The 13,830-nt window shown below is 43.3% G+C and overlaps 1 protein-coding gene across 4 annotated transcripts in view; it reads left to right on the forward strand.

Annotated features, from left to right (window-relative positions):
- Positions 1-13,830, forward strand: part of LOC120024086 (band 4.1-like protein 2) — a 106,746-nt gene that overhangs the window by 46,260 nt on the left and 46,656 nt on the right. For all 4 annotated transcript variants that reach the window (XM_038968211.1, XM_038968214.1, XM_038968213.1 and 1 more), the window contains exons 2-3: positions 1,253-1,821; positions 2,624-2,854. In XM_038968211.1, the coding sequence (XP_038824139.1) occupies positions 1,267-1,821; positions 2,624-2,854 (786 nt within the window). In that variant the 5' untranslated portion in view covers positions 1,253-1,266. The remainder of the gene's footprint in view (positions 1-1,252; positions 1,822-2,623; positions 2,855-13,830) is intronic.

Genomic DNA, 13,830 nt, shown 5'->3' on the forward strand with positions numbered 1-13,830 from the left:
ACTGTGGATATAGACACTTTTGTACCTGTTTCCTCCAGCATCTTCACAAGGTCCTTTGCTGCTGTTCTGGGATTGATTTGCACTTTTCACATCAAAGTATGTTCATCTCTAGGTGACAGAATGCATCAGTATGACGGCTGCGTGGTCCCATGGTGTTTATATTTGCGTGCTATTGTTTGTACAGATGAACGTGGTACCTTCAGGTGTTTGGAAATTGCTCCCAAGGATGAACCAGAGTTGTGGAGGGCTACCATTTTGTTTCTGAGGTCTTGGCTGATTTCTTTTGATTTTCCCATGATGTCAAGCAAAGAGGCACTGAGTTTGGAGGCCTTGAAGTACATCCACTGGTACACCTCCAATTGACTCAAATGATGTCAATTAGCCTATCAGAAACTTCTAAAGCAATGACATCCTTTTCTGGAATTTTCCAACCTGTTTTAAAGGCACAGTCAACTTAGTTTTTGTAAACTTCTGACCCACTGGAATTGTGTTACAGTGAAATAATCTGTCTGTAAACAATTGTTGGAAGAATGACTTGTCATGCACAAAGTAGATGTCCTTACCGCCTTGCTAAAACTATAGTTTGTTAACAAGAAATTTGTGGAGTGGTTGAAAAACAAGTTTTAATGACTCCAACCTAAGTGTATGTAAACTTCCGGCTTCACCTGTATGTCCTTCTCTCTGGAACATGATGCTTACAACACAATCTGTCGGATTCACATTCTCCAAGATACTCCTAATGCCATTATCCAGATTCTCAGCTCTATCATTCCGTGAATTTATTTTGAGCTGTGCACTTTTCTGTGAAACAGAGGGGTGTGGCAAACCTGACTCTTAACTTTTGAGTCCTGTTGAGTAAGTGCGCTGTGCAGAGCAGTGTCCTTGTCACTGATATTTGTGTTCTGCCTGTGGCTACTGCTCCTCTCTGGTGGGGGATTCAGTTAACAGTTAGCTCTTTAGCGACCAGCCATCGATGGCCACTGCACATGCCATTTTAGTAAGCTCCAATATTTGTCAGCGAAATCTGTTAATTAATCACGGCTGACAAACGTACAGCAGATATTGTTGCGTCATCTTTGTTTTTTCGGTTGTTGCATGATAAGAAAAATAACGTATAGAATTGATTTACACTTTGACCTACCTGCAAAATGACATCCGTTTGCTAATAGACTATCATATGTACTCACATCACTAGCTGTGTTATCTTCTCCTGGTTTAACTATATTCCCTATTTCTCTTTCTCTGTGTGCAGTGTAACTGGGGACCATGACGACAGAGGTGGGATCTGAAACGGAGGTGAAAAAAGAGCCGGAGAAGGCGGAGGAGCAGCCTGCAGAACCTGAACCACCAGCCACCAACCAGACAGACGAGGTCAAGGCCGTTGAGGCCGCCGAGCAGTCCAACGAAAGCCCCGCTCTGGCCACAGACTCAGCAGAGGCAAAGGAGAACCAGGAGGCGGCCCAGCCTGCCGACAACGCCACAGGACCGGAGGGAGAGGAGCCCCCAGCCTCACCACCAGCTTCAGAGAAGAAAGGCATCTCAAGGTTCCTCCCTCCATGGCTTAAGAAGCAGAAGTCTCAGAGTGCAGTGGGACCAAAAGAGAGCCAGGTGACGCCCAAGGAAGAGGGAGGTGTGGTTCTGGTGAAGGAGGAGGGTGAGAAGGCGGAGCAGGCCGAAGCAGAGCAGACATCATCGACGACAGCAGCTGAGCCACAGGTTGACGAAGAGCAAGTGAACGGCGAGGCGGAGCCAGAACAGAAAGAGGAAGTGAATTCAGAGGAACCAGCGGAGAATCATTCCACTGGCAGTGCAGAAACTCAGGTATGCTAGCCTATATTCGCCATATAAATTCTCTACACACCCCTTACTGTCTCTCCATTATCTTTGCATTGGTTTTTCAATTAAACTATTCTCAGATTTAGATGGATTCCTGGCAGGTGAGAACCCAGATTACTATGTTTACTGTAGCTTTACTTATCGAGACGGTCTGTTTCTCTGCTGGCTTGCTGACAGTAGTGTGTCATGGTTGACCTTGCAGTCACACAAACTGATTCAACCACAGCAAGAAAAGCAGGGACCCTGAGGAATAGGTGCCACTTATTTCAATACACTAGAGCTCTCTGCCAAGGTTCATCCTTTGCAACCCTGAGGTTAGGAATTATGAGTTTAAAAACAATGTCTGTTGATACAGTATTATTCAACAGTCACAGAGAAGGTACGGCTCTTAGTATAGAGATGTTGAATGTTCTCCTTATTAAATATCTATAAAAGACCAATAAGACGTTTGTATTATGTTGGGATCCCTGCAAGCTATTATGCTGCAGGAGAAACATCTCGTTGTGCTTGTCGCTATTCCAGCCAAATCAAGCCCTTGTCCATGTTTGCATTTTTATCCACCTGATGACATCTGCGGTGATCAGGCCAATGGAAAACATGCGTTCTGCTGGTTAATAGCGGTGTGTACTGCGATCAAAGTTACACATGGTTCTCAGAGCTGTGCCAACAATCTATGGCACTAAGCAGAACTAGGCTACTCTTTGACAAATCACTGTTGACAAAATGGCCTGCATGGATTTAAAGGGTTGTTCTGTCTCTGATTCTCCTCTTGGTGATTTGTGTCTAGCCGGCTAAGGAGGAGAAAGCATCAGAGAAATCTCAGGAGAAGAGTGCAGCGGAGGAGGAGAAAAAAGAGACAGAGAAAGGAGGAGAGGAGAAGAAAGACCAGGAAGAGAACTTGAAGCCCGAGGGAGGACGTTATTTTATCAAGTCGCCGCTGAAACTGACCAAGAAGGTGAAGATGGTAATGTGTCATGTGACCATTCTGGATGGAAGCCAGTTCCCCTGCGAGGTGGAGGTGAGTGTCTTTAGTCTTTCCCATTGTTCTAAGCAAAGTAACACGCTCTATATCAAAGTCCAGATCCTGGACGAGACCCCAAATATAATAGTTTCTGATCACTTCAGATCATATGTGACCGACCGCCTTGATTCGGTCTTATGTTGCAAAATTTGAAATAGTTTTTTACATTGGATAAAAGTAGAGACTCACAGCTAGAAAATGGTATATCATACACTGCAGTTGAGGAACAATGGGAAAGTAATTCTGCTTTGAAAGTTGATAAACTTGCAACCCTACTTTTGAGAGAATGGCTCTTGAATGTTTTGGTACCTACTGGAGAGCTCTTTGTCTACACCCATTCAGCATCGTTCACACCCTCTTAAGACTTAGTCCCACCCATCTCTATGGATTCACATGTGAGGCCATGTGGTAAACACACGCTATATCAAATAAAATATTTTTTTTCTCACATGCACAGGATACAGAAGGTGTAAACGGTACAGTGATAGTGCTTGCATAGTTGCAATATCAAAAACAGAAAGTGTCCAGATGATGCTTACCTGACACACTTGGCTAAATTGATGGGTCATGTGAAGGAAATGCTTTAACCACCCCTCCACCCTCATCTAGCTAAGTGGATGGGTCTCTATTGCCTAGAGTAGACAGTACACATGTTCATGAAATACAATTGATGGCCGTAATCACCCCCAGACACACCTGCTATTTTGATGGGTCATGTAATAATCCATCCGAAGTAGTCTTTTCTTTGGACTTGTAGCTAACTAAACAATTAACCAGAATAACCCCAACTCATACTACCAATACAAACATTGTCATAGCTGTAGTATGAATCTGCTGGTAGCGCAAGCTAACAAACTAGGTTCGATGTTAGCTATCTAACATTAGGCTATTACTAGCAATGCAAATGGATTTCTGATTCAAATGATATTACTACACCTATCATACATGTAACGTTAGTTAGCGAGACAGCAAGCTAACGTCTGCTAGTTAACGAACAGTACGCTTTAACTTGCAATAAAACAACATTCGGACTAAATTAGAAAATTATATCTGGAAAATGTAGCTAGACTCTTACCCGTATACATGGATGAACGCATCACGGCAGACTGGAACCATTTAACTCTGTTTTGTTTGTAGCTACATCTTGTTTGGCCAGCTTTGTGTCAAGTCACTCCGGTTCACACTGACGGTGGCGTGTGCAGAAAGTAGCCCATCACTTTTTCCTACTGATCTGTCGATGGTGCCTGCTAAATTCAGGGCATCAATGTTGAGAAAAGTACCAAAACTTTTGTATTTCTCAATGGCTGATGTTATATCTTTCAAAAACAGCGTTGTAGAAAGGACTGTCAATGCACACTGAACAGCTCACGTTATAGACACAAGCGTGCTACGTGGCAGACCAATTCAAACTCATCTCTCGGCATTATCTCAGCCAATCATCGCTAGTGGGAAGGTTCCTGCTTTTTTTCCATGGCTAAACCAACTAGACTCGTAATTTACCAATTTTATTTGTATTTATGGATGTAATACAAGTTTAAGGCACATGAAAGTTCTAATGTTCCAGAAGGCATTTCTGCCCCCAAAATAAACATTTTGATTAATAAAAAATATGTTTACATTCAAATGCTGCTCCTGTGAAGTAGTGACGTGCGACATACGCCTAGTTTCCTGAAATGAGTCGCATATCGTTGAACATTGGTGATGGAAGTTAGACCAGATGTTTCAAGTGTTTACTATAGTGTATATTGTGAGGAGTCCCAAGGTTATTTTGACGCTTGTGGTAATTGCCTTTTTTCTATCTTTCAGAGGAAAAAATAGCCTACCTTTTTAATCCCGTGTTCTGACAGATTAATAGCCTAGTTCACATGTCAAACTCATTCCACTGAGGGCCTGCGGGTTTTCACTCCTCCCTTGTACTTGATTGATGAATTAAGGTCACTGATTATTAGACAACTAGATGAGAAGAGTTCCTTAAGTCAGGCGTTCCCAAACGTTTTCACTCAGGCTCCCCTTCCAGCATTGGAGAACGTCCTGCACCACCCACATCTATTTCTATGTGCACAAGCACTGTTCATCACACAAACTATTCACACCCTTATTGTTGGTGGAGAGACAATTTTGCATGTTTAAAGCTTATTTTCTGCAATTCTCCAAAAAAGAATCAAGGGGTACAGAACATTTAGTAGATTTAAAGTACATTTTCTTGCAATTATATAAATTTTGCAACAATCTATGGGCTAAAAATGTTAGCTGACATGGGCTAGTTGATTTTGGACATTTCTGACAAGTTCTAAATAGCTCTAAGGTATACAATGACTAACATGACGAGGAAAACAGATGATGCACTACCCAATTACAACTTTGAAGAGTTTCTCGGGGCGCGCCCCACCATTTGGGAACCACAGAGGAACTGTGAAATAAAATAAAAAACCACTGGTCTAGGTCTTACTTGAAAGGAAAAAACCTAAAACCAGGTCATTCCATGGAATGAGGTTGACACCCCTGGCTGAGTTGTATCTCAGCGCTAAGATTCAGAACCATTGTTATGTTTACTTGGTATTGTCCCAGGAGAAAACAGTGCAGTGCACCCATCCCCTGGCTGTATTGGAGCTGTCCACAGCACTGCAGCCTCTCCTTATTCGGTGAACCTCATTACGATAATGTTGTTTAGTGCAGGAAGAGGTGGAGAGCGTTACGTATAATCCTGTTGAATAGATTGCCAGGTTTTCATGTCAGGCCCATTATTTCCTCCCATGCTACCGTTGGACCCTGGGACTATTTATAGCTCCTCTGCTGTGTGCTGCTGCTTCTGCAGATGATCTCAACAGGACATCAACCTGTAAACACAGAGGAGAGGTGGTGACTGGGTGATTCGCACCAAACTGGCATTTCACAACAAACAAATATATATACACAGTGCCTTAAAGTATTCAGAACCCTTGACTTTTTCCACATTTTGTTACTTTACAGCCTTATTCTAGAATTGCTGAGGATTTTTATTTAATCAATCTACACACACTAACCCATAATGACATAGCAAAAACAGCTTTGTAGAAATGTTTGCAACTGTATTAAAAATAAACATACCTTATTTACATAAGTATTCAGACCCTTTGCTATGAGGCTTGAAATTGAGCTCAGATGCATCCTGTTTCCATTGATCATCCTTGATGCTTCTATAACTTGATTGGAGTCCACCTGTGGTAAATTAATTGGACATGATTTGGAAAGGCACACCGGTCTATTTAAGTTCCCACAGTTGACAGTGCATGTCAGAGCAAAAACCAAGCCATGGGGTCAAAGGTATTGTCCGTGGAGCTCCAAGACAGGATTGTCGAGGCACATCTGGGGAAGGGTACCAAAAAAATGTCTACAGCATTGAAGGTCCCCAAAAACAGTGGCCTCCATAATTCTTAAATGGATGAAGTTTGGAACCACTAAAACTCTTCCTAGAGCTGGACGCCCAGCCAAACTGAGCAGTAGGGGGAGAAGGGCCTTGGTCAGGGAGGTGACCAAGAACCCGATCACTCTGACAGAGCTCCAGAGTTCCTCTGTGGAGATGGGAGAACCTTCCAGAAGAACAACCATCTCTGCAGCACTCCACCAATCAGGCCTTTATGGTAGAGTGGCCAGACATAAGCCACTCCTTAGTAAAAGGCACATGACAGCCCGCTTGGAGTTTGCCAAAAGGCACCTAAAAGTCTCAGACCATGAGAAAGAAGATTCTCTGGTCTGATGAAACCAAGATTTGACTCTTTAGTCTGAATGCCAAGCATCACGTCTGAAGGAAACCTGGCACCATCCTTACGGTAAAGCATGGTGGTGGCAGCATCAGGCTGTGGGGGTGTTTTCAGCGGCAGGGACTGGTAGACTAGTCAGGATCGAGGGAGCGCTGAATGGAGCGAAGTACAGAGATCCTTGATGAAAACCTGCTCCAGAGTGCTCAGGACCACAGACTGGGGTGAAGGTTCACCTTCCAACAGGACAACGACCTGTTGCACACAGCCAATTCAACGCAGGAGTGGCTTCGCGACAAGTCTCAATGTCCTTGAGTGACCCAGCCAGAGCCCAGACTTCAACCCTCGATCGAACATCTCTGGAGAGACCTAAAATTAGCTGTGCAGCAACGTTCCCCATCCAACCTGACATGGCTTGAGAGGATCTGCAGAGAAGAATGTGAGGAACTCCCCAAATACAGGTGTGCCAAGCGTGTAGCGTCATACCCAAGAACACTCAATGCTGCCAAAGGTGCTTCAACAAAGTACTGATTAATGGGTCAGAATACTTATGTAAATGTGATATTTCTGTTTATTTTATGTACAGTACCAGTCAAAAGTTTGGAGACTCTTACTCATTCAAGGATTTTTCTTTATTTGTACAATTTTCTACATTGTGGAATAATAGTGAAGACAAACTATTAACCTGTCTAGGAACGGCTCGCCAACAGCCAATGAAATTGCAGGGTGCTAAATTCAATCAACAGAAATCTCATAATTCAAATTTCTCAAACATACAAGTATTAGACACCACTTTAAAGAAACTTCTCGTTAATCCAACCACCGTGTCCGATTTCGAAAAGGCTTTTGGGCGAAAGCAGAAAACATCATGTTAGGTCAGCAAATAGTCACAAAGCATACAGTCATTTTCCAACCAAAGAGAGGAGTCACAAAAAGCAGAAATAGAGAGAAAATGAATCACTGGCCTTTGATATTCTTCATCAGATGACACTCCCGGGACAACATGTTACACAATACATGTATGTTTTGTTCGATCAAGTTCAAATTTATATCCAAAAACCTCAGTTTACATTTTGCTTTGCCTCAAACATCCCGTGAATTTGCACAGAGCCACATCAATTTACAGAAATACTCATAATAAACTTTGATAAAAGATTAAGTATTATGCACAGAATTATAGATATACACTGCTCAAACACTAAAATAACACATCCTAGATCTGAATGAAATATTCTTATTAAATTCTTTTTTCTTTACATAGTTGAATGTGCTGACAACAAAATCACACAAATGATCAATGGAAATCAAATTTATCAACCCATGGAGGTCTGGATTTGGAGTCACACTCAAAATTAAAGTGGAAAACCACACTACAGGCTGATCCAACTTTGATGTAATGTCCTTAAAACAAGTCAAAATGAGGCTCAGTAGTGTGTGTGGCCTCCACGTGCCTGTATGACCTCCCTACAACACCTGGGCATGCTCCTGATGAGGTGGCGGATGGTCTCCTGAGGGATCTCCTCCCAGACCTTGACTAATGCCTCCGCCAACTCCTGGACAGTCTGTGGTGCAACGTGGCGTTGGTGGATGGAGCGAGACATGATGTCCCAGATGTGCTCAATTGGATTCAGGTCTGGGGAACGGGCGGGCCAGTCCATAGCATCAATGCCTTCCTCTTGCAGGAACTGCTGACACACTCCAGCCACATGAGGTCTAGCATTGTCTTGCATTAGGAGGAACCCAGGGCCAACCGCACCAGCATATGGTCTCACAAGGGGTCTGAGGATCTCATCTCGGTACCTAATGGCAGTCAGGCTACCTCTGGCGAGCACATGGAGGGCTGTGCGGCCCCCCCAAAGAAATGCCACCCCACACCATGACTGACCCACCGCCAAACCGGTCATGCTGGAGGATGTTGCAGGCAGCAGAACGTTCTCCACGGCGGCTCCAGACTCTGTCACGTCTGTCACGTGCTCAGTGTGAACCTGCTTTCATCTGTGAAGAGCACAGGGCGCCAGTGGCGAATTTGCCAATCTTGGTGTTACCTGGCAAATGCCAAACGTCCTGCATGGTGTTGGGCTGTAAGCACAACCCCCACCTGTGGGCGTCGGGCCCTCATACCACCCTCATGGAGTCTGTTTCTGACCGTTTGAGCAGACACATGCACATTTGTGGCCTGCTGGAGGTCATTTTGCAGGGCTCTGGCAGTGCTCCTCCTAATCCTCCTTGCACAAAGGCGGAGGTAGCGGTCCTGCTGCTGGGTTGTTGCCCTCCTACGGCCTCCTCCACGTCTCCTGATGTACTGGCCTGTCTCCTGGTAGCGCCTCCATGCTCTGGACACTACGCTGACACACAGCAAACCTTGCCACAGCTCGCATTGATGTGCCATCCTGGATGAGCTGCACTACCTGAGCCACTTGTGTGGGTTGTATACTCCGTCTCATGCTCCCACTAGAGTGAAAGCACCGCCAGCATTCAAAAGTGACCAAAACATCAGCCAGGAAGCATAGGAACTGAGAAGTGGTCTGTGGTCACCACCTGCAGAACCACTCCTTTATTGGGGGTGTCTTGCTAATTGCCTGTAATTTCCACCTGTTGTCTATTCCATTTGCACAACAGCATGTGAAATTTATTGTCAGTGTTGCTTCCTAAGTGGACAGTTTGATTTCACAGAAGTGTGATTGACTTGGAGTTACATTGTGTTGTTTAAGTGTTCCCTTTATTTTTTTGAGCAGTGTACATTTTTTGGCGTGGTTGGAAAAAAAAGTTAATGACTCTAACCTAAGTGTATAAACTTCTGACTTGAACTGTATGTGTTATTACATAGTTCTGATGTCTTCACTATTATTCACATTGTAGAAAATAGTAAAAAATAAAGAAAAACCCTTGAATGAGTAGGTGTCAACTTTTGACTGGTACTGTACAGGTAAATTTAGCTTTCACTACATTGGACCTTAGCTCACGTTTTTTAAGTCTGGCTCCATTTGGCTTCTTCCATGGGTTTTAATGATGTGGGCTATCATCTGGTTTGGCTGTGTAATGACCAGTGGTGTGTGTCTAGGGCTGGGAGATCATTGGACTGGGCCTGTGTCTGGTGGCAGGCTGGATGCCCTCTCTCTCTGGTCCTCGGATGCACATGAAGCCCGAGTATGGGTGGGAGTAATGTGGTGCAATGCACAGGTTCCCAAACCTTTTCACTCAGGACCCCGTTCCAACATTGGGGAACATCTTGTGAGTGCGCCTCACATCTTCTTGCGCATTGTACATGGCCCAAACTGTTCACTCCTCTTGCTGGTGGAGAGAACATTTTGCAGGTTTATGTCCTGCAACTCTTTGTTTTGTCGTAGGTGCAAAGACTATTTTGCAGTTTTAAAGCAAATTTTCTTGCAATTCCATACATTTTTGCCATGTCTAATGTGTGTTCATGTTATATTTTTTGAATGATTCAATCATTACAACAAAATCTATGGGGGGGGAAACCTAGTGACCAAAACGTTAGGTGACAATGATATTGAAATTTCTGACACTCCAGTTTGTGAACCACTTATGTTTTGCACTACTGGGGTAAGCGCTCGTACTGATGGAAGTGGGTAAAAGATAAGCCAATGAGCTGATTGAGGGGGCCGGCCCGTAACCCCTGACCTGGACGTTGGAGCGATTGGGGCGGGTGACACCCCTGCCCTAGCTGGGGTAAAAGCAGGGTGGACGGCTGGGGCTCGTCTGGTGTTCACGTCTGGTTCTCTGAAGCCCACCACGGGTAGGGCAGATTAGCGGGGGTTCCTGAGCCCCCCACATATTAAACCTGTAGCATCTGCTGTCCCCCGCAGACACGTGGCAAACCAACCCTCCCTGACTGCAAACTCATAACCAGTCATATCCTCCAGTCAGCCAGTTATCTCTACATATAAAGGACTAGGAAGAGGGAGAAGTGACAGAGGGTAGTGATCAATGATCCACTCAGTAGGATAGATGGAGCTTCTTTATTCAGAATTACAAGTCAAGTGTTAAAGCTAGTTGTTAGCGGTTGCTGAAGTCTACCTCACCAGGCTGTGATCTGTTATGTTAGTGCTTTTGACTGTTGCACTGTGGGTTGCACTGTGTGATCGACAGTGTTAATGGTGGATCTCAGGGCCACTGAACATGCGTTTTGCGATGGAGGTATGGTTTGTGAATGCGGTCCAACACTAATTGCACAGTGCTGTTTGAACAGAGACAGCTTTGTTTGCAGTTTCAGAAAAGCTGAGGCATCAGTACATGCCATTGTTGGGGAGTATTCAGCCAGAAGACAGTGGCAAATTTAGAATGAGACTGCAGTGGAGGAATTACATCTATCTGGGAGCGTTTAGAAAATGAATGAGGACGTAAAGGTAACGTAAGGGTAATGGCGGACTGAAGGGATTTATGTAGAGCACCTCAAGATAAAACATAATATTCGAAATATCTGCTAAATTAGACTAAAATATTAGCACTACTTAATCTGGTGAGTGATAACCTTCAATCTGGACAATAACACAAAACAAATCCTAAAACTAGAGACATTTATCGACAAATATTACGAAAACAGGCAACAACCAAACATGACGGAGAGTAAGACAGGGGAACCGATTACAAAACGAAAACGTGACTCTTCTACAGACACTGATGATTTAATATTCTCACCACCCGGAATGGTAAAGGTCGAAACCGATCTGTTAAAATCAATAAATGACAAACTGGGTATACTTGAATTAGTTAGTAAGGATATAAAAGAGTTGAAGGCAAGCCTAGAGATGAGTGATGAAAAAGCTGCGACATTGGAGAAGCAAACACACGCGCTAAAAGGGACAGTCAATAAGATTGAAACCGAAATGAATGGAATTAAAAAGGAGAACACCGTTCTGAAGGAAACCTTACTAGACATACAAACTAGATCCATGAGAGAGAATTTGGTACTTACAGGTATCCAAGAAAAAGAAGGAGAAGTTCCTGAATCTATAGTTAGAGAGTTCCTCCTTACAGCGCTTCAGATTCCACGCGAAGTTATCGACAAAATCCAACTTGAACGCGTTCACCGCTTCGGACAGAGAGGGCAGAGGTACGAACGGCCAATCGTTGCCAAATTTGCTTCATTTAAAGATAAAATAATGGTTAAAAGCCTGGGTAAAAGACTTGCTGGGACCAAAATTGGCATGAATGATCAGTTTCCGAAGGAAATTGCAGAACGGCGCAAAGTTCTGTATCCAATTTTCAAAGAAAATAGATTAAAAGCGAAACGAGTAGCTCTCGTCGTTGATAAACTATATATTGATAACCAGTTGTTCAGAGACACAAAGACTACTCCATGGTTATTTTAAAAATTACAAAGTTCTCATAGACGAGGGAAATAAACACAATTCAAGCCCGGTTACTGATTGTAACAATACAATAAAAAATATAGCTTTTCTATAAATCTTCACATATAACTAATTGAACACACAAGCACTAATTCAACATAGTGAAGATAAAAACTAAGTAAACAGAAGGCACAGTATGTGTGGATGGTATGGTTTGTGTTTATTTTTTATTTTATTTGTTATGTTTGGAAAGTTGAGTGAGTAATGAAATGGTTGCATATCCCAGAGCCAATGTATTGCTGTGAGCCGGGTATGAGAGGGCTTTCAATGTTGTTCAGATGATGGATATACTTTTATAATGAATTATACGTCTTATTTATTTATTGTCCTATCATGGAGAACTACATTTTTTTTTTTTTTTTTTTTTTAATAAATTATATCTAATTATTTATTATCCTATTTTAATGGTACGGTCCATGGCACTATACCCTAGACACCCACCTGAATGACCCAGATACTAAGGAGAAGTCCCTAACTGTTTTATGTGCCCGCTGTAAGCGGTCTGTATGCAGCTAAAATGAGGTCAGAGACCAAGAGCAGCACTGCCCCCTCAAGATTCTGAGCCTGCTTGGCAGGGTTGGTCCTGCAAAGCCAAAGCCCCAATAAGGGAGAGCATAATATACAAGGAAATTCTCAAAGCTGCTAATGAGAACCTTGACGACCTTGTACCTAGCCGGTGGGGATTCCGGTGGGGTGCCCCCACCCAGGCAGTGGCAGTGCTGGCAACACTAGCTGCAGTAACCCATGGGGAGGGGGTCACACTCGGACATTCAGAGAGGGGGTATATTATTGTGGCCCTGGCGGCACAAAATCAAAGTCGGACTGCATGGAGATGCGTGGGGACATGGTCATGACGGGTGGCCGTATTGTGGGTGTTTCAGGAATAAGGTGTACATTTGACCTCCATTATCTAGGATATGACAATGGTAAATAAATCTCTCAATTTTTGCTAATTTTTTGTGCGGTCTTGCAGGCCTTCTCATGCAGCTGCAAGTGCATTTGTAAATCATGACCCATCTTGAGTTGGGCTCTGGGATGGTGCAATTGTTGAGAAAGTGAGCTTATGGTTGTGTGGGGGTAAGGGCTGAGTGTGTGTGGGTGTATGTGTGTATCCCACAACTGTTGCGAAGGAAGAAGTAAAAGATGTTAGGGACAATAGAGGATGATCCACAGATATACATAATACAAATCGAGGTGAGGGCAATGGAAATGCATATGGTAATTGATCTTCTTCAATTCGGTAAATGGCACTGTATGCTCTTTTCAAAGAATGGATCCCAGTCGGTTCAGGGCTATGGGATACAGGGGGTCGAGGGTGGTCTACCGGGCATTGGGATGACAAGCCATCTCGAGATGAGGCCTTTTAGCGGGTGGAATAGTAGGGACCAATTGGAGGTTTACTTAGTAGAAATGCAAATATCATGGTACAACTATATAGACACTCAATCATTATGTTACTTTTTAATAGTACGTTTACAAAAATATATTCTGATTAAAAGAATGAAAGGTGTGTCTCATTATGGTAAGTGGTGAAATAAGTATAGCCAGTTACAATTGTAATGGCTTAGCAGATAATAAGAAAAGACGATCAGTATTTACCTGGCTAAAAGAGAAGGATTATAATATCTATTGTTTACAGGAAACCCATTCAACAGTTTTAGATGAAGTTTTGTGGAAAAAGAACTGGGGGGGCAAAATATATTTCTCCCATGGGCAAAGAAATTCAAAAGGGGTGATGGTTTTAATTAACAATAATTTTGATCCAAATGTGCAAATTGTCCAAACAGATCCTCAAGGTAGATGGATTATTTTAAATATGTTATTGGACAATAAACAAATATGGCTTGTTAACCTATACGGTCCG

This window comes from Salvelinus namaycush, chromosome 29 (genome assembly GCF_016432855.1).
Source record: "Salvelinus namaycush isolate Seneca chromosome 29, SaNama_1.0, whole genome shotgun sequence".
Taxonomy (NCBI): domain Eukaryota; kingdom Metazoa; phylum Chordata; class Actinopteri; order Salmoniformes; family Salmonidae; genus Salvelinus; species Salvelinus namaycush.